Source organism: Alligator sinensis, unplaced genomic scaffold, assembly GCF_000455745.1.
Source record: "Alligator sinensis unplaced genomic scaffold, ASM45574v1 scaffold286_1, whole genome shotgun sequence".
NCBI lineage: Eukaryota > Metazoa > Chordata > Crocodylia > Alligatoridae > Alligator > Alligator sinensis.
Window position 1 is genome coordinate 164065 of NW_005842366.1, and position 24450 is coordinate 188514.

Below are 24450 nucleotides of genomic sequence, written 5' to 3' on the forward strand. Positions count from 1 at the left end.
AAGAGCGGTCCTCAAGGACACGATTCTCGAAGCACAAAAGAAAACTGTTTCCATGAAGAGGAAAGGTAGCAGAAGGGCTGGCAAGCCCTCCTGGTTCAGTAGGGACATCACAGTCCTCTTGAAAAAGAAAAAAGAGGCATACACACAGTGTAAGCTAGGGACAATCCTCAAGGAGGACTATACAACAGTGGTCCACACTTGTTTCATAGTTAGTAGGGTCGGAAGGGACCTGAGCAGATCATCAAGTCCGTCCACCTGCCACAGGCAGGAAAGAATGCTGGGGTCAGACGACCCCGGCGAGGTGTCTATCTAGCCTCCTCTTAAAGACCCCCAGGGTAGGAGCGAGCACCACTTCCTTTGGAAGTTGATTCCAGATTCTAGCCGCCCTGACTGTGAAGTAGTGCCTCCTGATATCCAGCTTGAATCTGCTCTCTGTAGGAAAATGATTAGGAAAGCTAAGGTGGCAACTGAGTTTAAGTTAGCCAAGGGAGTCAAGGACAAGAAGTCCTTCTTTAGGTATGTAGGGAGCAGAAGGAAAACAAATGGAAGCATGGGGCCCCTGCTTAACACTTTGGGACAGCTGGGAACGGACACTCAGGAAAAAACTGAATTCCTGAATGCCCACTTTGCTTCAGTATTTCACTGAACCAAGAGGAAAGACGAGCGAGATATGGATCACATGGGACATGATGGGAGCGATAACCTTCCCACCTATGGATGCTGAGCTGGTGCAAAAAAACAAGAAAAGCTAGACATTTATAAGTCAGTAGGACCAGGTGGACTTCACCCGAGAATGCTGATGGAGCTGGCTGAGGTCATTGTGGAACCCCTGGCAAAACTCTTTCAGAAATCGTGGCACACAGGGGAGATCCCTGAGGATTGGAAGAGAGCCAACATTGTGCCCATCTTCAAGAACGGGAAGAGAGGACCCAGGCAACTATAGGGTAGTCAGCCTAACCTCTATCCCAGGGAAAATCCTGGAAAAACTCATTAAATAATCTATGTACGGTACGCTCGTTGAGGGTAAGCTTCTGAACGACAGCCAGCATGGCTTCGTTGTGGTTAGGTCTTGTCTTACAAATCTCATCTTGTTCTACAAACAGGTCTCTCGCCACCTGGACACAGGAGAGAAGGTCAACATTATATACCTAGACTTCCAAAAGGCTTTTGATACAGTATCTCATGATATCCTTGTGAAAAAATTGGAAGATTGTGGGCTTAACTGCTGAACAACAGTTCAGTGGGTGGAAAACTGGCTGCATGGTAGGACCCATAGTTCTCATGAACGAACCCTCTGAGGGGTCTGTGCTTGGACCGGTGCTTTTCAACATCTTTATCAATGATTTGGATATGAGGGTGAAAAGCTTGCTGGCCAAGTTCGTGGGCAACACCAAGTTATGGGGGCGCACTGGAGCCAGATGAAGTTCAACACTCAAAAGTGTAAGGTGCTCCATCTGGGGGCAAACAATCCCCAACATACCTACCGACTCGGTGGCGACAATTTGACTCTCACCACGGCCAAAAGGGACCTAGGGGTAGTGATTGACCATTGCATAAATGTGAGCCGGCAGTGCGATGCTGTGGCTGGCAGGGCAAACAACACGCTGGGACGCATTAACCGTTGCATCTCTTGCAAACCTAAGGAAGTGATACTCCCACTGTACTCTGCAGTGGTGAGACCACAGCTGGAGTACTGCATCCCGTTCTGGGCATCACGCTTCAACAAGGGCGTGGAAAAACTTGACAGGATCCAGAGAAGAGCCACCCATGTGATCAGGGACTTGCAAGACAAGCCATACGAGGAGAGGCTGAGGGACTTGGGCCTCTTCAGCCTACAGAAGAGAAAGCTGAGAGGGGACTTGGTAGCAGCTTACTGCTACATCAGGGGAGTACATCAAGAACTTGGTGAACAGCTGTTCACCAGGGCACCCCTGAGGAAGACCAGGAGCAATGGATACAAACTCCTGGAAGGCCGCTTCAGGCTCAATTCCAGGAAAAACTCCTTCACAGTCAGGGTGTCCAGACTGTGGAATAAACTCTCTCCAGTTGTGGTGCAGTCACTTACCCTGGAAATCTTCAAAAGGAAACTGGACAGTCACCTTGCTGGGGTCACTTGACCTCGGTTGTCTTTTCCTGCCTAATGCAGGGGGGCTGGACCTGATGATCTACAAGGTCCCTTCTAGCCCCTAACAATCTATGAAACTATGAATGTCTTCCACCTCTGGGTCAGACAGGTCAATGGTCCATACCCACCATGGTGACCAGCTCTTTACTGATGGGGAGAGGATAAGAGGGACCTTGCAGAAACCTGTAGCTTTTTTTCTGCTTTTGACATAAATCACAGGATTTGCATTGATCCCCTACATCAGTGGTCACCAACAGGTTGATCTCGATTGACTGGTTGATCAGGGAGCCCTTTACAGTCAATCTCAGTCTGGGGGGGCTAGCCCCCCCCAAACTGACATCTACTGTCAGAGGCTTTGCAATCGGGAGCAGCCAGAATGCAGTCTGGGAGCAGCAGGACATGGGAGTGGCAGGATGCATGTGTCTGGGCTGAGCTGCGCCTCCTACTGCCAAAACCATGCCAGGTTAGTGGGATGATTCCCCTCTGCTCCCCTGGCCACCGGGTGAGTGGGGCCCCAGGCGGGCCAGGCTGGGGGAGGGTTAGAGCCTGGGTGGCTTGTTCAGATGTGCGGGCATGCTCCCGCTACTACACACACTACGGAGGAGGCCCGGGGGGCACGTGCCTCTCCAATCTGTGTGCACGGTGAGTTGGCTACCACTGCACGCTGGGCTTTGCACCTTGAGCCTCTATTGTGGTAAGTATGGGCAGGTTAAAGATGAAGGAATGCATATTTATACTTTTCTGGATAGCCTATTAATGTATGCTTCATTAGAACACTACCAGAAAACTCTGGATGGTCTCTACAGAGCTTTGTCTTAAACTTTAATCTGAGTTTTCTGCCAAAAGCCAATACCACAAAACCAACGGTAGATGAGAGAGAGCTTTTCTAGCAGAGGATGAGTTCAACACAGTCAGTGCTGTTCAGCACAATCTTGTTGTCTCATGAAGACATCTTTATGCATCTAACTACACAAAACTTATTCTAAGTTAATCGGATAACTAATACTCTTGAAATAATATTTCACCCTAGTTAAGTGTATTGTTGTCATTTTTTTTTTTTTATATTGCCCCAAACATCTCAAAACTTATCATTTTGGTTGCTTTTACATTGTAACATTTATTTACTTTAGCTAGCAGAAAAATAAATCTTGAAGTATTTCCAGGCATAAAAGAATTAATTTTTATTTAGGTCAAGATCTTATTCAGCATAATTCTTCTGGAAGTAATGATATGAATGGGAGCTTAAGACTGACGACTCCAGCAATCAACAATCAGTCAACAGGTGCTACTATAACTATAAGCAATGATCAGCTTCTCTCTCAGGGTACATCACTGAACACTTCAGGTATGCTTGGAGTAAAACATACAAACAGTTATAGTATGTGAAAAAAATAATTGTAGGGCCAGTGGAATACATCTAGAACTTTATCGTCTTGTTCTTGGCAGTTGGAGACCACATGATTTTAGTATCTAATCTCTTGCCAAAATTCTGTTTCTTGTCAGTTGAAGCATTCACCTTGGCCAGAAGAGGAGGGAGGGAAAATAAGGCCATGTATCTATAAATACTGTTTTGAGATAATGAAATGAATAATGGAGAGATGGCTTGTTAAACTCAAGGAGTGAGGCAGAGCTGTGATAATGGGTCATGTGGGAATGTCCTATGGGGTCCATTTTGTTAGAAATCTGTAAATGAGAAGCATTTCCTACTCCCTGTACTGATAAATAAACAATAAAATCTGCAGAATGTGTTCTTGCTGTGTAGGTCCCTACTACTGCTTCCTTTTAATCTCAGTGGATGAACATCCTTTTTTATTATCTAGCGTATGGGGCAACAACATAGCGCCAAGCCTGTGGGCCACATTCGGTCCATGGAGTCACAGTATCAAGCCCTTGGAGCTGGAGGACTTCTGCCTTTGCCCAGGCTGGGACTGTGAAACTTCCAATACTATTGCCACTGCCACTTCTACCTCTCCCTCCTCCCCCACATTCCGAGCTGTAGCGTTAGTGCAGCTTCCAGCCCATGGGGGAAGCACAGAGCAGTGGCGGCAGCACAGATGCAGTTTGCAGCTGCCCAGCCCCTGCTCAGTTTGCTCCTGGCTGGAAGCTGCACCTGCTCTGCAGCCAGGGAGAAGTGACAACAGCGTGGACACAGCTCCCAGCTGTCTGGTTCCAGCATGGGCAAAGCCCTGCACTGCTGACATGCTGCCAAAACCAGCTGGCTCATATCACCACAGCTTGCTAAAGGTTGCCAGCCCCTGATCTAGGGACAGTTTTTTTGTTTTTTTTTAAAGAGAAGAATTGGTTTACTTAGAAATGCAGTTTTGGATTCACTTAAATAATGCTTGAATTTTTGAGGTTTGTTTTAATATTACTGAACTATAGTTTTTTAGTCTGGGGGACAACATATCTGCTATACACAAAACTGAGGAGGAGGAGAAAGAAATAGCGATGCAGTACTCTACCTACACTCTTTTGCACAATAGATAAAGTATCTATAATGATCTGCTGGAGTAGAGATTGAAATCCAAGCATCTTTCCCACCACTGAAAGGTAGCCATCACGTTGTAGTCCTTTTTTCCCTTTGTCTCACCCAGTTAGTATTTAAATATTTATACAAAGAAGAGCTGCCTTTGAGAGAATATCCCCAGAATATCCTGTGATACTGGAGCTTAGGATACTGTCCTAGAAAGTCAGTGAAACCAGTTCAAAACCCTGCTCTGATGTAAGCAGATGCAAGGTTTTCTACATATGATATGAATACTTAACACACTCTGTTTTGTTAATGATGCCAAAATCTGTTGTGAATTCAAGCCTTCATTTACAAATTTGCTATATTAAAAATATCCTAGAACTAAGCTACTTAGTTGGTTTTTTAAACCCAAAAGGAATCTTTTTCTTTAGTTGGAAATTCTAAAAAAATGATCAGGCATCAGGATGATCAGTTATAAGTTCTTCACCATTTATAAACATTGATTAATTGCACAGTTCTCTTTGTATAACCACAAAGAAGAAATTTGGTCTTATGTCTGAGTTAGCTCAGAGCAGTTGTGAAAAATTAATTGGATATAGATGGAGATGGGGCAGCTGAATTGACAAAGAGTATATACATGGGGTTTATCCTGCACCTATGCTGGACCCAGGCAGCTGGGAGCTTTATCCTCCTCCCCACCACTCTGCGCTCACAGAGATGGGTGAGGAACAATCTGCCCAGCCTCTGCCCAGCGTGCAGGGAGGGGGATAGGAACTGTCCTGGTGAGGGACAGTTCCCAGCCCTATGCCCCAATCTGCTGGTGGGGCAGCTAGCACTAAGCTAACTGTTAGCTGACCCACCAATGGATTGGGGGTGAAGGCTGGGACCTGCCCCACCTCTGCAGTTTTTTCCAAGTTCCCTGACCCTGATTTGAGGAGCCAGGGCCAGGAGCTCTCTGCTTCCGGGGCAGGAGGACATTGTCCCCGCCGCAGCAGCAGGCAGCCCCTCTCCCTCCCCCTGGGCTAGGAGACTGCTGTCTCCTGGCCCTGTGCTCCCTGTCGGCCCCTGGGCTAGCACCTGGGGAGAGCCTGGAGCCCCCCTTGGTAGCAGCAGGAGCCCATTGCAGAGTTGTAGAAAACTTTGTTTAAATCTTCTCCCTAATCCTGCACCGGTAGATGCCTTCCCAAAACCGCTTACTCTGGATTAGTTTACACCACAGTAAATCTGGGTCAGAGTAAATACATGTGTAGACACACCCCATAAGAATGAGCAGCATTGTTTTTATTTTGAGATAACCAATGTTATGTCATTCTATTAAATAAGTGTAGCTCTGCTGTTGGTATCCCAAGTGGTCACTTGAACTAGGCTCTTGGTTTTTTTGGCAGGGCTTTCTTGTTTTGCCATTTTAGAAGTCTTTTGTATTTTTTTATCCTGGCATCTTTTATAGGTAGACAAAAGTGAATATTAGCCAAAATCAATATTAGCATGGGTCCTGAAAATGGTCAGACTAGAGTTCATTTTGATTGGTCATAAGATGGTATGTAGTTTATTAAGCAGCATTAAAATGTGCCTTTAGTTATTTCTGCATGTAACAAATCACTGCCCATGGATTACTGCAGCCCTATCAACATGGCTATAAAATGTGACACATCAGTCCATATAAATGTCAGCATCCTGTTATAACTAAGTTTATATAAAAATGTATGTTGTTTGCCATTTGTTTAACTAATAAGAGGAGAAAAATGTGTAATGTCAGCATTTCAGCAAGTCATTGTAAAAAATTGCCAAGCAAAAACATTTTGTAGAATTTTTTAACCTAAAATGAGGTAAATCTGCAATAAAATTTGATGCATATAATTTCCTATTTTTAATGTCATTTGCACTTTGTTTTTTAGAGCTTAATACATCAGGTGGAAACCTTCCTTCAACACCACCTATTTCTCAATCTACTGTTTCTTCCCAGAACTTAGTAATGTCTTCATCAGGGGTTGGAGGAGATGGCAGTGTCACCTTGACCCTTTCTGATACTCAGGGCATGTTGTCTGGTGGTCTCGATGCAGTTACACTTAATATCACTTCACAGGTGAGTCTCATTTACCACAAAGGCATGCACTTGTTACCTGTCTGGTAAACTAGTATTGCAACCTCAGGGGACAACTGTGTCAGTGTTTTTTGTTCTGAAAGTAATTTTTTCCGGTTACAGATAGCATTTGAATATCTGACAGATCCCCTTTTGCTGTTAAGTGTGCGCGCTGTTATCTAGAACTATTAAAAATTACTTAAACAGAGCATCAGAGCTCTTCTGAAATAGAATTTTTACAGTGATGAGACTTTTGATTCTGGCATTAATACAATTCCATTTACTGTGCCTAATATGATATCATATTAGTAGAACTAGTAATTTTACTGATTTTAAATTCAGAGGTCTTTAGTGCAGATATAGGGTCAGCCTTTCTACATAATCAGTATTTCATTTCAATGTTTACATGTGAGGATATCTCATATTTCACTACTTATTTCATTACTGATCTAAGACTAAACCTGTTTTTTTTCATGTATGAAGTGTAAGCATATAAAACTCTTAACATAAAATATTTTTAAATGTGCTGAAACAAAATCAAGGGGCCTGTGTTCCTACATTGAACCCCAGTCTTTCAACTTTGCATGTAAAATAGTTATTGTGCCTGTCAAAAATAAGTGATGTGCTTCCCAGCCAATTTCTTCAAGACATGTCTGTGATAGTACTCAAGGTATAATTTCAGACTATGCAGAGTTTTAAGCTGTGTGAATTTTGGAAGAGTTGATGATCATATGTATTGTGGCAGTTCCCAATAATCAAAAAGAATGGGGCCCAAAAGTCATACTTTTGTGCTGTACAGACAGTCTAATAGATGATCTTCGTCACAAAGAGTTTACGATCCAAGCCACAATTCACTGGGTGAGTGAATAACTGTAAAACACAAGCAGAATAAACAATGCAATGTCAGCAAACATCACATTAATTCCGGGATTTTTGTGAGGTGATTTTACATATTTTGGATCTGTGTATTGAGGAGTGGAAAAAAAGAATGAAATAGGAATATGGGAGATCACATAGGGGAAAAGAGAGTAAGAATAGTAGGTGCACACAAAACTTGGGTGAAGATATTGAAGTGGAGGAAATGGTTGCAGTAAAACAAACTTTTACTTAATGCCATTTTATGATGTCTCAGAGTTAGTGGTTATTGACTAAGTCAAGTGTGTTTGAATGTACAATCAAACAATTTTATTTTGACAGGGTCAGCAGTTCCCTGCCTTACTGACAGATTCCAGTCTCTCCAACCAGAATGCATCAGGCTCACAGCAAGTCATACTAGTGAGCCATACACCACATTCAACATCTGTAAACTCAGATGAAATAACATATCAGGTAGATATGGTTTATTTGCCTACCTTTATATACAGAAACATGGCTTTAATCAGAGCATGAATTTAAGTTTGTCCTGAAGCAGAAAGTTTGGTGTTTTAACTTTTATCCTAATTATTGTGCTTTATTAGGGAGATGCCAGCTTCATACGTAAGGCTGTGTGCAATTTGCACTTCAAGCACAAGTTTAACCTCTTCGTTTTGAATGGGAAAATAGAAAGTTTTGAACATTATAGTACACTGTGAGTCTAGAATGAATTTTCTGAGAATTCTTAAGAAAATCCCTTAATTGTAGAATCTAAAAACATATTTGTAAGGAGAGAACAAAAGTGTAATGTGTCTTAAAAATGATTGTCCTTAAATCTGGGACTTGGAGCTAAATTCTAAGTTTTCTATCTTTGTACTGTTTTATTTTGGGATAATTAAACATCCCTGTAACAATCTACTCTAAATGATTGTACTTTGTATACTATCATCCAAAATCGCATCCTACTGTAATGTTTCTCTAAACTAAATATCTAAGATCAGGTTTTTAATGCTACAGGTAAAGCACATATGATTCCTGCAAATGCATGCATAAACACTGTTACCATGTAATCACACCATGCTGTCAATTTAATATTAGTACGATACTAAGAATATCTCTTAGAAGAGGAAAGTCTTTAAAAATAAATATATGCATCTTTTAGGCTTCTTTTCAAACTAGTCATAGGCTTTTAAATCCATGCATTGTTTCCCTTTCATTTGTGTTGCATAATTTTCTTTGCTCTTTTTTATTATTGTACCATACATGTGAACAAATATTACATGTTTAAAAGGGAATGGACTTACCTCATGTCAGCTGGCCAATAGTATGTATTTTGTGTCCTGTCTTTCCTATAGTAAAAGAAAGCTAAACAACAGTAATTTAGCCATTAACTTTCACTTACTGTGTGAGGTAAGAGACATGAAATAGTTACTGTGGATTAGCTAATGTATAAATCCTTACCTGCTTTTTACTTGGTTTCTTTGTGTGTTCATATGCTTTGTCTTTTCTGAAAGATGGTAACAACATCTGAATATAGTAATGAAAAGCAGACTGTAATTACAGTTAATGCAATAAGTTTAATACTTTCCCTTGCTCCCTTTTAATATGTGCTACAGTAGTATCATGTTTAGTTCTTATTTTAACCGTTGCTAACATCCAAGTTGAGCTGTCCACACTTCGGCCTTTTTCTGGAAGGGTACAATTTTGAATCGTATCATATGTGTGCAGTTCAAACTATTCGTCATAGGCTGTGGACAGGTGTTGCTGTTGTGGCACTGCAAAAAGTAAGAGTGTTGTTCAGTTCACTTACAGCCCTAAAAAATGGTGGAACGGCAACAAAATGTTCTCTCTTTCAAACAGAAACTTCTCAGCAGTGCAGCATTTTGTTGCACTGTAGAGTTTGTCCCAATCCTTCAGCATCCTATAATGTGTTGTTAACTGCCCCCTTCCCAATATTCCCAGGCTCCACAATACCAAGGAACTTGCCCTTTGACTCATGCTGAACTCTACTGCCCCAAGGGGGAGTTGAGCTTACATGCTGCCGTACCCATTTGAAGCTCTGTGTGAAAGCACACCAAACCCTCTTACCTGCTCTGCATGCCTAGACAGCTTCAAGCAGTGGCTTGCCACATGTCACCCAAAGCCAGGGCAAAGAAGCCTAACTAGGATTTTGGCACCCTGGGAAGAGATGCGAAAGAAGACTTCCCCACATGCAGGTTACTGCTGAGGTGTGACACAGTATGATACAGGCTCCCTCCCTCAGATTTGCCATTTTGGTCTCTAAACTTGCACCCAGGGCTTGTGTTCTCCTTTTCCATCCCTAGCTCTGCTACTCCCAAGACCCACAGTGCCCAAGCCAACCCCGTCTGTCTCAGCCTTCAGGTGGTCCACCAGTGCCTTCTTCCTCATGTAATACACATGAGAGGAAGAGATAAGTTATGATGCTGTTCTTCATGAAGAAAATAAAATCCTTCCCAATCCACGTGGAACCTGATTCTAAGCCACCCCATACTTTGGTAATCATTTGGCTGATTTATCGAAAGAGAATCACACTGGCAGCTTCATCTGAATCCATTTCTGCTCCATCTTCCAAAAAACACAGTATGAACCCACCTCACAAATCCTCTTGTCATGCAGCATAAGTATCTGTTCTTGTGGCATCAATATCTCTGGCTTTATCACTCAGCAAGGACAAGAAACAGAAACTCAGGAGTGGTTGAGTTCGTGTGCAGTAAGTCAAAGGTCAGCTGAATGTGATTCAGGTTGCTGTAATGAGAAAAGGCTCGGGAAAACGGGGGGCAGTCAGTGCCTCTCTTGAAACTGAGATAATTGCAAAACAGCAGGGGGCATTGTCTGCCAGAGTCTGCTGTTTTAGCAGTTTCACTGGGAGGTGCTCATGTGCTTTGTGCAGTGCTGTGTAATCAAATCACTTAAAATTTGAGACAGGGCATGGAGACTGTAAGCCCAAGAGGTTGTGGCAGTTTATGATCCAGACATGCTTCATCCACAAAATCTCCATAAGGTCATCAGTACTCTTCCCCTGCTGACAACATCCCATGAGTTGCCAAAACAGATGAAGCACAGTGTCAGCAGCTGCTGGGTGGCCAGACACACCACCTGCCCCGTCTCTCTCTGACTGTGAACTTGCCAAAGTGCCAAAGAAGTTGGCCATGGAATGGGCTCTGTCAGATTGCAAGTTTCTGGATGCCAATGGCAACATCCTTCTTCACCCCTGTGCTAGTACTCTGTAACATGACAGCAGGAACCTGCTCAGTGGATAGTTACAGAAAGGTGGCTTGGCTTATCTTGCAGTTCTGCTGCCAGTGCTCGTTCTCCCAGGTCCTCAGAACAATGCATTGCCACCAGTAGGTGCTTATTTCACATGCAAAGAAATGCTGATACGTGGGCTGTAAGTGCTCCCAAAGCACCCTAACCTCCATGGCATCTCAGCAGCTATTTGGCTGTTGGCAGACACAAAACGGAGAACTCAAGGGCACACATTCCCATGACTCCGGTCATGTCTGCTCATCGGCCTATACAGGAGCTGAAAATGCTTGCTGAAGAAGTGATGACAGGCCTTGACTGCCAGTAGGAGTACTGGATCAGGATTCACAGGGCACAGAGCGGTAGGGATCTTTTCCAGGCTAGGGGTATAACTGATGAGCCTCTAGGAATCAAAATTGACCAAAGCTGCTATGGCTCTGTACTCCCATTGTGGAAGAGTCCCTGGGTGGGTGTGCTCCCTGGGCAGACAGCGAGTTAGTATTTTCTGCTGCACTTGCCTGTCCTTAGGAGCTTGCAGAGATTGAGAGGGGAGAGCAGGGAGCCTACAAAGCATGCTGGGATCTCTGCGTGCCATCCCACCTAGCTGTGGAGTGTTAGCAATATGCTTTTCCCGAACTTTGTAGTGTTTCAAATGACCAGGCACTTAATAGCCATATGCAAGTAATGCTATGTTTTCGTAGCACCACAAATTTCCCAGGCATTTATAGCACTACAAATGAATGCCTGGTCATATCCTTAGTTTGCTTGACACTGCACCTGTTTCTAGTAAACTTTCTTTCATTTCTGTTTTATGCAATTTCTCGTTGGAAATCTATATATTTTTTTTCTGTCCCAAATATTTTCTTGTACAGTAGCGTAGGCTGCATTTCGTGTTTCATTCTTTAAGATTATTCTGTGAGTTACTGGATATAAATATGTTTTTTCATTTGTATCTGTAAAGAATAAAGCAGCTTCAAGTTACTTCTCTCAAGTTACAGGGTAAAATTTTCAGGACTGCCTAAGTGATATAGATATCTAAATTCAATACATTTTAATTGCATGAAGGCACTTTTTAAAATTTCACTTGTGGGCATCAAAGAGCCTAGCTCCCTTTTGAAACTAGAGTTTAATTGTCCAACTACTTACATTTTTTAAATTGTTAACCTTGCTGTAGAAAAAACAAAATAAACTGTAAAAGTAGCATGAACTTCTCTATAGATGAGAGCTTCTCCCTCCTATAAATCTTCTAAAAGATTGGGAAGGTGTGAAATGTTTAACTCTTCCTTATTTAAAAAAAGCTAGATCTATATGAGTAACTTTACACGTATAACATATGTATATGCTCAGAATTGCAACTGAATGTAGACAAAATATCATTCTACTGTAGTGAGGTGTTCATCTTCCAGAATTTAATGGCATGTGGACCAAGATTAAATTCCCATCTTTATTTCCTAAGTATCTTATCAGCACACTTTTGAGACCCTCAGTTTCCTTCTCCTTATTTAGAAGTATAGGGACAAAGTCTTTCCCTTGCAGTCTTTTTTTCTTCACAGCCATTGAATTTATAGCAATAGTCATTTAACTGCATTGGAATATCTACAGCTCTGATCATCATACAGGTTACATCAGTTAGGAGTTATTTTTATCACCAATCCAGATGTTTAATTAAAAGTACATTCTATCTAGTATAATTTTCTTCCTTCAATTCTAGCCATGCCATTCTTTGCAAAGGAATACTTCTGTTTGATTTTAATTATAAGCATTATTAATATATACATTAAAATGTTTACATGCTACAAATATCTATGGCTATGATCTGTAAAATCTCTCTATTTATACCCATAAATGATAGCCTTATGACTTGTTCTAAATCTTGATCAAACTATACTTTGGAGAATGAATGCACAACAAATATAGTTTACACTGAATATAATATTGCCCTCTTCTTAAAGTAGCTTTTACAGAGAAGCATGTGTCTTGCCAGAGATTCCTCATATTGTGAGGTCTGGCCAGTATAGCGGTCCACTATATAAATCATACAATGCAGAGATGAAAAAGGCTCTTTAAATAAAATTAGACATAAAGTTTATACTGTCCTCAGTTAAACTACACTAATTTTCTTAACTAACCTATTGATTTTCATTCTTAGGCAGGATACACTTCAGTTTCAAATCATTAATAAATCTAAATCTCCTTGGTACTCTCTCTAAAATAACTATGATTTCTCCCTTGTAAACTGTCCTTGACAGTTTTTAATGATCATGCTGTCATTTGGGGGCCTCATGTAACTGCAGTTAAGATGCTGGCCAGAGAATAGTCTTCTTATATCATAGTTATCTTGCTTATCTTGCTGGGATCATATGACCCCAGCTGACTTCCTGCCCTTTGGGCGGGGGGCTGGACTTGATGATCTTCCGAGGTCCCTTCCAGCCCAGATGTCTATGAAATCTATGAAAGTTCAATGATGTCTTCACAGAAACCTGATTTTTTGGGATAAGTTATTTATTCGCTTGCTTAACTTTAAGAGCTTGAGTAGCCCTATAGAAATCAACACGATTGTTTATGGATTTAATGATTGAGATGGATGCCTAATTATACAAAGTTTTTGTTATATTAAAGCAGAAAGCACCACCTCAATTCTTACTGACTTTTCCTTCTCATTTTCGAAATAATGTTTCCCCTGTTTCAAGGATCCCTCTATATAAAATGTTGGCTCCTCTGCATCTGTAACCACGCTTAAGCAGTTAATGATGCATCCCTTCCATGAAAAAGTGATCAGTTTATGAAAGAGTAGTCTGACATTTGGTTTACCTGCTCTGTCATGAAAATTAAACTTCAACCTTTGTGTAATGTCTCATACCTCCAGGAAAAAAGTAGTAATCTCCTTTCCTGGAGACCTCTCTGGTACCCCACAAAAAAGGAAAAAAGCCACAAACTGAATGCAAGGGGCAAAAGTCTGGTCCATATCCAGACTTTCAGTTTTGTAGCAATATGTAATTTTCTGTATTTTGCGGACACTTGGAAATAAACACTAATTACTTTTGCCACCTTTTATTTGTGGGTACTGGAGTATAAGGCTTTAGTCTCTTAAAGATAAAGATAGGTTAGATCTTCAAAGACTTGCATTTTTTTTATGCATATCTTGTACCACAATGTATTGTCTATTTTCAGATATTTTCATGTGTATAGACAATCTTCAATAAAATAAGAGATGTAAAAGGAAAAATAATAAAATGAGTCTGTATTTCCCTATATCTTTTTCTTTATTTTTTATTAACGAGTTGGATGCCAAATGATTGCACATGTTTAAATAGGGATGGTTATTAAGTATTCTTCAGATTTAATTGAGCCAGAGTTTCTAACTAGAAATACGAATTTGGTGATTTTAGGTGATGTAGTTCCAATTTTTCTGCATCACTAACAGTGTTTTATATATTGTTGCAGGTTACTGAGGTTTCTCCTAACCTGACTAAGGGCACTCAAGCAGAAAAAGAAGGTCGAGTACACCAGTGTTTTGAATGTAATCAGACCTTTCCATCAACTACCATGTTAATGCACCACAGTAAAGAGGTTCATGGCAAGGAGAGAATCCATGTCTGCCACATCTGCAATAAAGCCTTTAAACGGGCAACCCATCTGAAGGTATTTTCGAATAACCTAATTCCTGGTTAAGAATGTTGACTTGGTCTTCTACTCTAACTTTTTGGGCATGTGAATGAAAGATGCTTGTCATCTTCCTAATCTTTCCTTTGTAAGGTGGAAAACATCTTGAAGGAGCACGATGCAAAAATATGCACTGGCTCACAGATCTTTCTTTTTTGTAGTGTAGGCTTGGCTGGGTTTTTTTTAATTGCATACCTTGTCATTGAAGTAGATGAAAAGATACACCTTGAGCTTGTAAATATTACCAGTAGAATAATGTATAGTTAGGGCTAAATAACATTATTTTATTATTTTGCATTTTAAAGCAGACTCTTCCATAGTTCAGTTTTTCTGGTGGTGCTAAATTCTGTATTAAAGATGTTCTGAGGCAGAAATGATCTTTAAGCCTGCTAGTCTCTCCTAGTCCTAGTCCTGATTTCTATGAGTTTCCTGGTGAGTGTTTTGACTAGTATCCATGGCCATTTAACTTTCAAATATCCTGCCTTCTGCAGGATAGTGGCAGTTGGAAAGATTCCTGTTTTCCAAAGGTTTCTTTACTCCCTAACATTTTAGAGTCTTCGAGTGTTATCTGGAGTCCCCTGTGGTTCAGTGGTAGAATTCTTGCCTGCCACACAGAAGACCTAGGTTCCATTCCTGGATGCTTATACAAATACAGCCATGGAGGCACCAAACATCTGGGCTCAGTCTGGCCTTTGGATTCTGTCTCAGTGGCCTAAAGTGGGGATGGAAGGTCTGGGCAACCTCCAAAACTCCTGCCTAGGCATATGCATCAAAGGTTTTGGTGACCTCTCATGCATACACCATGATCCAAAAGGCTCAACAGTTGCCAAATAGTGTTATCTCAAAATTTGTAGAAAGTGAGCAGTCCAATACCACTTTTGCCTTTGCAAGAAGGAGTAAACATTTCTTTTGAGTTCTCTAGTTATTGCTGCTGAAATATTCCTTTGCCATCTCTCTCTCTCTGCTGTACACAATTAGGTAAAAACAAATAAACATTATCCTAATTAGTAGAGGTGCACTGATACATTGGTCCCATATCAGATTGGCACCGATATTGGGAAAATAGAAAGCGTCAGGAATCAGCTTTTTTTTGCCTGATGTGGCCGATAAGTGCCCATGCATGCACATAGCCGCAGTGTGCACAGGGCCAGGAGTGCAGCCTTGAAGCTTGGTGAGCAGCATGTGGATGGTAAGTCTGGTGTGGGAGGAGGGAAGAGGCGTTGGGGTGGGGGCACAGATTGAGGCCCCTGGGGTGAGGGAGGGAGTGGGGTTGGGGCAGGCACTGCTCAGCTGGGGAACGGCAGGTGTGGGATGGAGCCACAAGTGGCTCATCCAGGGGAGCAGTTCCTGCAGCTGGATGCACCTTGGAGGACATGGGAGGCATATGCCCCCAGATCCGCTCGCGGGGCGGGGTGGGCTGCTGCTGCTGTGGGCTAGGACTGGGGGCTCTGCCAGGCTCTTCCTGCCGGGGGGGCTGGGCCAGGCTGCGCTGTACTTGGGGAACACAGCAGCGGTGCTGTGAAGGGGGGGGGAGCTACAGCGAATTTTGGGGTCGCTGGAGCTCCTCCCCACCCCCACCCCCCATAGCCCTGCTCTCAGCGCTGCCGCCTGCTCTCAGCGCCGCCCAGTCGTTTCCCTCGCCCCGCCAGGAAGAATCCAGTGCAGTCCCTGGCCCCCGCCTGCCACACCCCATGCAGAATGGGTTCACATGCCCCCATGTCCTCCTGGGGTGTGTGCAGAGCAGGAGCCACCCCCCCATTCCTGCCTGAGTGAGCCACTCGCGATTCCATCCCGCACCCCACCCTGCCCTGGCTGAGCAGTGCCTGCCCTTGCCCTACTCCCTCCCTTACCACAGGGGCCTCGATTGCCCCTCGCCCTGCCATGTCCCTTCCACCACACCAGACTTACCAGCCCCATGTTGCTCTCCAAGCTGCCCAACTGCATATCGGAATCAGATCATTGTTGGCCGATTTGGCTTCTTAAAACTCGGCCATCAGCATCGGCCCAAAAAATCACTTTCGGTGTACCCCTACTAATGGACATTTTAAATCTGTTGAGCCTCTCCTTCATAAAGGAAACATTTTTCGAGGATTGTTCTCATTCTTTGGATGACCCTTACAAAACAGATGTTGAGGCACCCTGTAAGGTTGAACCTTAAAATGGTTTCTCCAAGCCTGGACAGGTACACAGGCTATCATGTTGGGATTATCAAACTTATTAAAACAGAAGTTTCATCTGAATTTTCTGTCGGTTGTTCCCTGGAGGTAGGTAAAGAACAGAAACTGGTTTACTGTGCTTTCATTTTTGTGTGCCTATGCACATGCTCTCTCTTACTCTCTTTCTTTTTTTTATGATTTCCACTTTCAAGCACAAGACTAAATGAATAAATCTTAAAATATGAGTCTGAGAAGACAAATCTTGAAATTGTATTTCTCTTCAAGTTGAAGAATTGTATTGTTTTGCAACAAAAGTTGGGAAAAGGGATCAGGCCCTTAGACGATACTTTTCACTTATAATTTTTTGTTATTAATCTTGTGCAGGGACACAGGATTAATAAAAAAAAAAAAAAAAAAAAGAAGCAGGATGGGGAACAGCAGAGGAAAAGAGAAGCAACTATACTTTATCACAGTTCTCTTGAAAGGTTAGACAAGAGTGAAATGTGGCATTTAAGACTAAAAGACTTAAGTAAACCTATAGTAAGATTTTTTTGAGATGAGATAACCTGAAGAGAGAGCTGATCCTGACATTCTAGGACAAGTTTCTACAAGGTATATGAGGGTGCATCAGCTCCTCTCTAGAACTGATTGGTATGTACACAGAAGTAAAAGAAAAAGGGTTATTTATGACAGTTTAGCTTTTATTTATTGCATGATAATAGTTAGGCTGCTACTGCTACAGAGTAGTTATCTTCACTTTTATTTGCCTCGTTATAGTTAGTTTTTGTGCCCATGCTGTTAGAAAGTACATTTTCCAGGCTTTGTTGATGCCAGTACAGGTGATGCAAACAGCACTAGCAAGAGTTGCTCTCCTATGAAAACCACATAACTAGAAGTCTCTGTACATCCTTCATGGAAGACCATTACATTAGGGCTATGCAAAGCTTCAGTACGCAATTCGATTCAGAGGAGAGTCGGCCTGATTCGGCAGCCAAATCTCTGAATCAAATCAGGAGACCCATTAAAAGCTCCAAATAAAATCGGAAGCCTCCGAATCAGTTCTGAGAGATTTGGAGCAGCAGTCCTCAACCACATTCAACACAGCTGCCCCCCGCTGGTATGTCTGTTATGGCACAGTGGAGTGGGGGCTATGGGGGCCTGCAGTCACCCTAAGATTCCCCGTAGCCCCTTGCCGCCGGTCCCTCCCCGATCTGGGCACATGCACCTGCCCCCATGCCCTGCTGCTGCTCATCCAGGTGGGGCATGGCAGGGCAAAGCTACAGCTTGTCCATGAGGCATGGGGAGGCTGGGCGAGTGGTAGGAGGGCATAGCCCCCATTCTCAGCACCTTCTGCCACCTGTCCAGAGCTCATCCCGGCCCAGCCCACCCCACGCGGATCCAGGGACACACGCTGGCTCCTATGCAGCAGCTCCCGGACCAGCAGCACACTGTGGCAGGAACCATCCTCCTTGAATCCTGCGCTCCCCCGCCCTGGCTGGGCAGCTTGTCCCAGCCCCAATCCCTCCCTTGCTGCGGGGGGCGTTGATCTGCCTTCCCCCCACCACGACAGATGTACTGACTGGAGGCAGCTGTGTCCAGCGTGGTAGGGGCCTGCTGCCTGTTTAGTCCTTGACCATATCTTCAGATCTGAATTGGCTGAACCAAATCGGAACAGCGATTTGAATCATCGAATCAAAACATTGTCCCTCCGAATCGGCCGAATCCGAATCGAATACTTGCTGCTTCGCATAGGCCTACTTTACATGGTTCTACTGTGTTCTCTTGCAAGGCTCATCACTTCCAAATTAGCAACCAAGATTCAAACATGGACAAATTAGGTGGCAGATGACTAAAGCACTCCACTCCTTTATTGGTGAATGGCTACCTGGAAGCCCTGAAGGAAAGTAGCAGAATATTTAAGTAAAGACAGAAAAAATTCTTGATAAATTGATCTTCAAATCCTGCAGGGAAAGACTTCAGTCTCAAATACAGGAAGTAGTTCTTTCAGCCTTACAACTAGCAGTCATGCAGAATCCTAGAATCATAGAAAATATGGCTGGAAGGGCTGATCTGGACTGGCCCTGGAGCCAGTGCACAAGTCCAGTCTGGTGCAGGCACTGTGTTGTAGGGCTTCACGGGTTGGCTCGTCCAGCCTGAGCCATACCTTTGACTCCTGCTTCATATTGTGCACAGTAATGTCCATGAATATACAAAAGCAGGGGAGAATTGAAAGGATGAGTTGCCTGGCATCAAAGAGCATTATACTTAAAGGAATCCTTCAAGGTTAAAAGAACTCTTACTATAAAGTTGTGCTTGCTTGTACCTTGAGGGCTTGATATGATATAATTTGATTTTGAAATTTGTAACTGTACAAAACTGTCACAGTTGCAGAATCTGGTTCTGGTAGAGGTATAGCTATACACTGGCATGGGGTTGGCTGTGGAGACTAGATGCAGTTTCAAGGAACAATATCAAATAATTGGCTATTTTATTTTGCCTCAGCTGTAACAGGTAACTAGGTAAATGTTCAATTTGCAGAAAAGCAATGTAGAATTTAATTGTTTGCAGAATTTGTAAGAAACATTGTTATAAATGGTTAATATGTACAGCAAACCAACTACTGAAGGCTAAAAATCTTATTTGTATAAAAATTATGCTTATGCAGTGAGAGGAAATACTTGACAAATACTAGCTAAATGCTTAACAAAATTTTTAATATGTAAATCAGATATATAAAGACTTTGAGGACAAAATTTACCTCCTCCATTTTTAAAGAACAGAATCTGGTCTTCCATCCTAATCAGATTGCTGTTTCTCTTGACTAAAACCCCCTTGTTGCTGACCCTAAAATATGTTTGGTTGTTTGAATATCATGCAGATTTAAATATATTTACTCTTCTATATTTTGATTAGGAACACATGCAGACCCATCAGGCTGGACCTTCACTAAGTTCTCAGAAGCCAAGAGTTTTTAAATGTGATACTTGTGAAAAGGCTTTTGCTAAGCCAAGTCAGCTGGAGAGACACAGCCGTATTCACACAGGTAACAACTGTTGTTGGCTCTTACAATTTTATTATGCATCTTGTGGTATTTTATGTTTTGCTTAAAGCTTCTGATCCTGGACTTCTGAATATTGAGAATATTGACCTTCATTAAACACAAGAGCTCTAAAACACCAAAAGGCAAATTAAAAACCCAATATTTCTTATTTTTAAAATCTGCTTATTTTTAAGCTAATTTTATAATGTAGGGATCCTGCCTCAAGTTTTAAATGCTTTGGAGTCGCAATACCACAACTTTGATGTGAGCACCTCAATTTTCCATTAAATACTATGTAAATAATATTTTGTCAGTTACTGGAACAGGCTGAAATAGTTTTATGAGTAAACTGTTAATTAAATTTATTTACAAATATTGTATGCAACTTTTCTGAGGCAGGTAGGGGAGCATTTGTTTGCATGTAGATGTTTGTCTGTCTTGCAGGGTGGTCAGTGGTAGTCAGGCACATGAGTAGGAACCTGCTGTTTGCTGATAGCAAAGCCTGTGAATTATACTTTATTTGTCACTTGTTGATGATTACTTAGGTTCTCAAGTTCTCATGCCAGTGCATTTACACGTTTTTATATATAACTCTGATAAATTGTTTTCTAAGATTGTAGTTGTATTAGGTAAATTATATTCTTAATAACACTTAAGCTCTCTTTTCCAAGGCAGTACTTCCTCTAACTCTCTTCATTCAGTGGTTTCCAACCTTTAGCTCACCCCCTGCTAGAGGCTGGAAGCACTGCAGCACCAGCTGCCTTCCTCTGCATATTAGAATGAGTTCTGACATGAGCTGGTAATGCTCTGAGCAGCTGCAGTCTTCTTCCCTGCTGTGTCTGTCTAGCAGCAACCCTCTACTTGATGAATAGTAAAAAAAAAAAAAAAAAAAAGAGGAGAACGGGTTATTTTCCCGATTGCCTGGTTTCCTTCTGTGGAATAGGAAACCCAAAGAAGACAGGATTAAGCTTGATTATTGTAATTAAGCATACGAGGAGCAAAAGATGACTACCCCTCTCCAAACCTAGAGTTCTGTCTCCTGACATCTTTGTGGATTTTGGCCATTAACTGAAATGCATGATATCTAAAACAGATTTCTTAATCTCCCATTCTGTGCCATCCTTATATCCTGCTTTCTGGATCTCTGGCTGATAGCCAGCTTGCTTATACCTTAAACCAGTGGTGCTTAATCATTTGGCACCATGGACCAAATGAGTTGCACGGGAGCCCATCTACATACCAGAATTGGGCCCTGAGGGCCCAGCACTTCCCCTTCCCACCCCTTGAGTGTTGGGATTGGGCCCTGGGTGCCTGATACCACCCTTTCCCATCCCCCCAGATGTTGGTATTGGGTCCTGGAGTAGAAGGGGGCAGCACCACCACCCACACACCGGGATTGGGCCCTGTGACCCAGAACTGCCCCTGCCTAGCCCTGTGCACTGAGATCAGCACTTGGTCTGGCATGCAGGGTCCAGGGCTCCCCAGGGGTCCAGAGATTTGGCAGCAGGGGAACAGCACCACTATTCCCCCACCACCACATTTCCAGAACTGTGGGGAGCCCTGCGGGCTGGATGACATAGCACCACAGGCTGGGTCTGGCCCATGGGCTAGCGGTTGAGCACCCTTACCTTAAACGCATAATCTGGACGTTGTCTTTAATTTGGGTTTTACCCTGTTTCTTCACACTCAGTATAAGTCTGGCAGATTCTTTCAGCATCTCCACAGAGCTAACTCTAGCTCAGAGCTAACTGAAAAATCCTTTTCTCTTTACTTGGCAAGTGCAACCTCACTCTGCTTATATCTGTTTTATATGCTGTTGCAAAGAACAGTTTTCTAGCTGGTCACTTTGACCACATCATTCTTCTCCTTATTTCTATCTACTGGTTTACTCTTCTCTATTAAATTGAACATCAACTACTTGTCATCATTTTCAAGGGCCTTTAAAGCTTATACTCACTCTTCCTATCAACTTTTATTAGGTATGAAGATATTGAGTCCTGTCTCCAGTCAATCCAGAATGCCAGTATCCATTACCCACCAGTGACATTTTCAAATAAGCACTTTCATACTTTTTCCCATACTGCCACCCAGCCTTTGGAGAAGTTCCTTACAGACATTCACAAATGTACCTCAAATCCCTTCTTTAAATTCTCTGTTGTTATGATGCTTACAAAACAACTTCTGAGGCTGCTGATGTGCTAAAACCACTGCCTGTCACTCTGATTGTTTTTGTCTCATTTTTTGTACTTTCCTCAGCTGTACTTGCCTTTTGTTTTGTACTGTTTAAAATGCTCTAAGACAGGATCTACAATTGTTTTTATGTTAAATATAATATAATTAATAATGTTGATGTTAAATATAGTATGATTAATAATGATAAAGGTAATAACAGTAGCAGTGATGATGATGATGGTTTGTACACAGTGGGAGCCTGGTCCATAACTAAGATGATACAATAAATAATTGGGCAACCAAAGAAAAAGAGGAGCTGGCAACCAGCTTCTAGCTTTACCTCCCATTAGATATAACTAGGTAGAAGAAAAGAAGGAATAATTTGTATTGGTTTTTAGTATTCCCCTAGTGAAGCTAGCACTGCCTGGTGGATAGTCTTGAGTGAAGCATCTCAGCCTAACCAGGCCCCTATAAACAGTTTTGTCTTTGTGTCTTTTGACCATAATGAAATACTAGGTTTGACCCTCAAGTTGGAAAAGTTGGGCACCAGTATATTAATTGATAGGTTTTCTAATTCAGTATCTTATAACTGGAGAATAGCAAATGCAGTATTTTGTAAGTAAAAAACAAAAGAGGGGGCATAAAAAGGCTGAGGGGAAGAAACCCAGGGAACTTCAGGCCTGTTAGTTTACATGGTCTTAGAACAGATTTTGACAGAAAGAATGATCAAGAACATAAACAAAAAATATGAATTGTGGATTTACCGGAAAAAAGATTGTCAAAGTAATTGGATGTCTTTCTATGATGGGATAATTGATTTCTGTAATAAGAGCAGTTGGACCTAATCTTACTAGCTCTAAGCAAAACAGTTGACATTGTACCTCTCAGGAAATTATTAGCTGTAATGGAGAGATTTATGTAAGCTGGATAAAGGAGCTGGCTGAAAGGGAGACTACTATAGGTTTTATTGAAAAAGGAATTACCAGGTTGGAAAAAAATGGTTAAGGAACTGATAGATCTTGGCCTTGTGTTCATGTGATGCCTTCATTAACCATTTAAAATTTATTTAAATATTTTAGCATTACTTATGCATCTCTTGAGCAACACAGAGCATAACAGAGGTTGGGAATAGAAAAATAACAAAATAATGAATATAAAAATTGAGACGTATTTATGTCTATTTTCACTTTGAGAAGTATAAATGCCTTCCTTGGGGATTTGGAATCCTTCACTTTTGTTAACTGAGAAGTGCACATTTCTCTCATGTCCAGGGGAGCGTCCATTTCAGTGTACACTTTGTGAAAAAGCCTTTAACCAGAAGAGTGCGCTTCAAGTGCATATGAAAAAGCATACAGGAGAGAGGCCTTATAAGTGTGATTACTGTGCAATGGGCTTTACACAGAAAAGCAATATGAAACTCCATATGAAAAGAGCTCATGGCTATGTTGGTAAGTAACGTGACATGTAGTAATGTTGAATGTTAAAAGCCAAATTCTGTCTCAGAAAAACATAGAAAATGCATGGGAAATGGGTGATATATATAAATGAAATGATAAGTGTGTAGCTGAATGCAAAACCAACTAAACTGGTGGTTTTAAGCAGAAGTCATTGAGTGGTACCAGAATCATCTTGGTTCTGTAATGAAGATCAGGGCTGTCCAACTTCGGAGTGGCTAGGGGCTACCCCCTGTATCCTCTCCCCACCTCACTCTGCCCTGCCCCCAGAGGCTATCAGGAAGCAGAAGTTGGAGGAGCAAGAAGTGGGGTGGGGGCAGGGTGCAGAGAACCAAGCAATAGCAACAACAGAAGAAGGATGAGGAGTGGTGCCCAGGTGGAAGTCCACACACTGCAAATTTAATTAAAAATTTAATCCCTTGGAAGGCTGTGAATTGAACAGCCCTGATGTGTAGAGCTCTATGATAAGAAACCCTAAAATATGGCATACAGATGATATGCAGTTTTGCACAATTACTGGTACTAGCCAATTCTAGTGATTTACCCTGTTACCTTTAACTGAACATTTTTAAAGTATATTTCTAATTGATTTACAAAATCTAAGTAAGTTGCACAATAAGTCCCTTGTTTCTACTTTTTCTTATCGGTGCAGTAGTTTTTATGTATAGTATTCATCCCTCTTTTTCTGTTACACTATGATAGGTACTGTACAAGAATCTGCCAGTCACCAAGAACAAGAAGGGGAAGACATTAATCATGCTTTGAATTTAGAAGAGGTGGTTCAAGAATCCTCAAATGAATGGCAGAGTATAAGCAATGTATTTCGGTGACACTTGGATGAAAGCTTAAAAGGCTTTCAGGACTTGAAAATTCTCTACGTAATTTTTGAGAAAAGTAAAGAATATGGATTTTACAGTTGAAGCTTCAAGCATTGAAACCATTAACAGTAGAATAATATATTATCGGTTTTTTTAATTATTTACAAAAAGTACCTAAAGAATCATTGTCTTTTGTAAGCTTGTAGAACAATATTGGGAATCCCACCCCCAATCAATTAATTTGTGCTAAGTTGTCTACAAATCAGTGAACTCAGGTAATATATGCAGTTTCATCTTCTAATTCACAGTCAGTGTATCTACTTGAAAAATTAACTGGAACTTCATGTCAGGAAAGA

The 24450-nt window shown here is 41.8% G+C and overlaps 1 protein-coding gene across 1 annotated transcript in view; it reads left to right on the forward strand.

Moving 5' to 3' along the window:
- ZNF236 (zinc finger protein 236) overlaps positions 1-24444 on the forward strand; it is a 139072-nt gene extending 114628 nt beyond the window's left edge. The window contains exons 27-33 of the mRNA XM_025210666.1: positions 3315-3470; positions 6491-6678; positions 7873-8004; positions 14236-14433; positions 19524-19653; positions 23094-23270; positions 23979-24444. Coding sequence (XP_025066451.1) covers positions 3315-3470; positions 6491-6678; positions 7873-8004; positions 14236-14433; positions 19524-19653; positions 23094-23270; positions 23979-24106 — 1109 coding nt within the window. The 3' untranslated portion in view covers positions 24107-24444. The remainder of the gene's footprint in view (positions 1-3314; positions 3471-6490; positions 6679-7872; positions 8005-14235; positions 14434-19523; positions 19654-23093; positions 23271-23978) is intronic.
- The last annotated feature ends 6 nt before the right edge of the window (positions 24445-24450 follow it).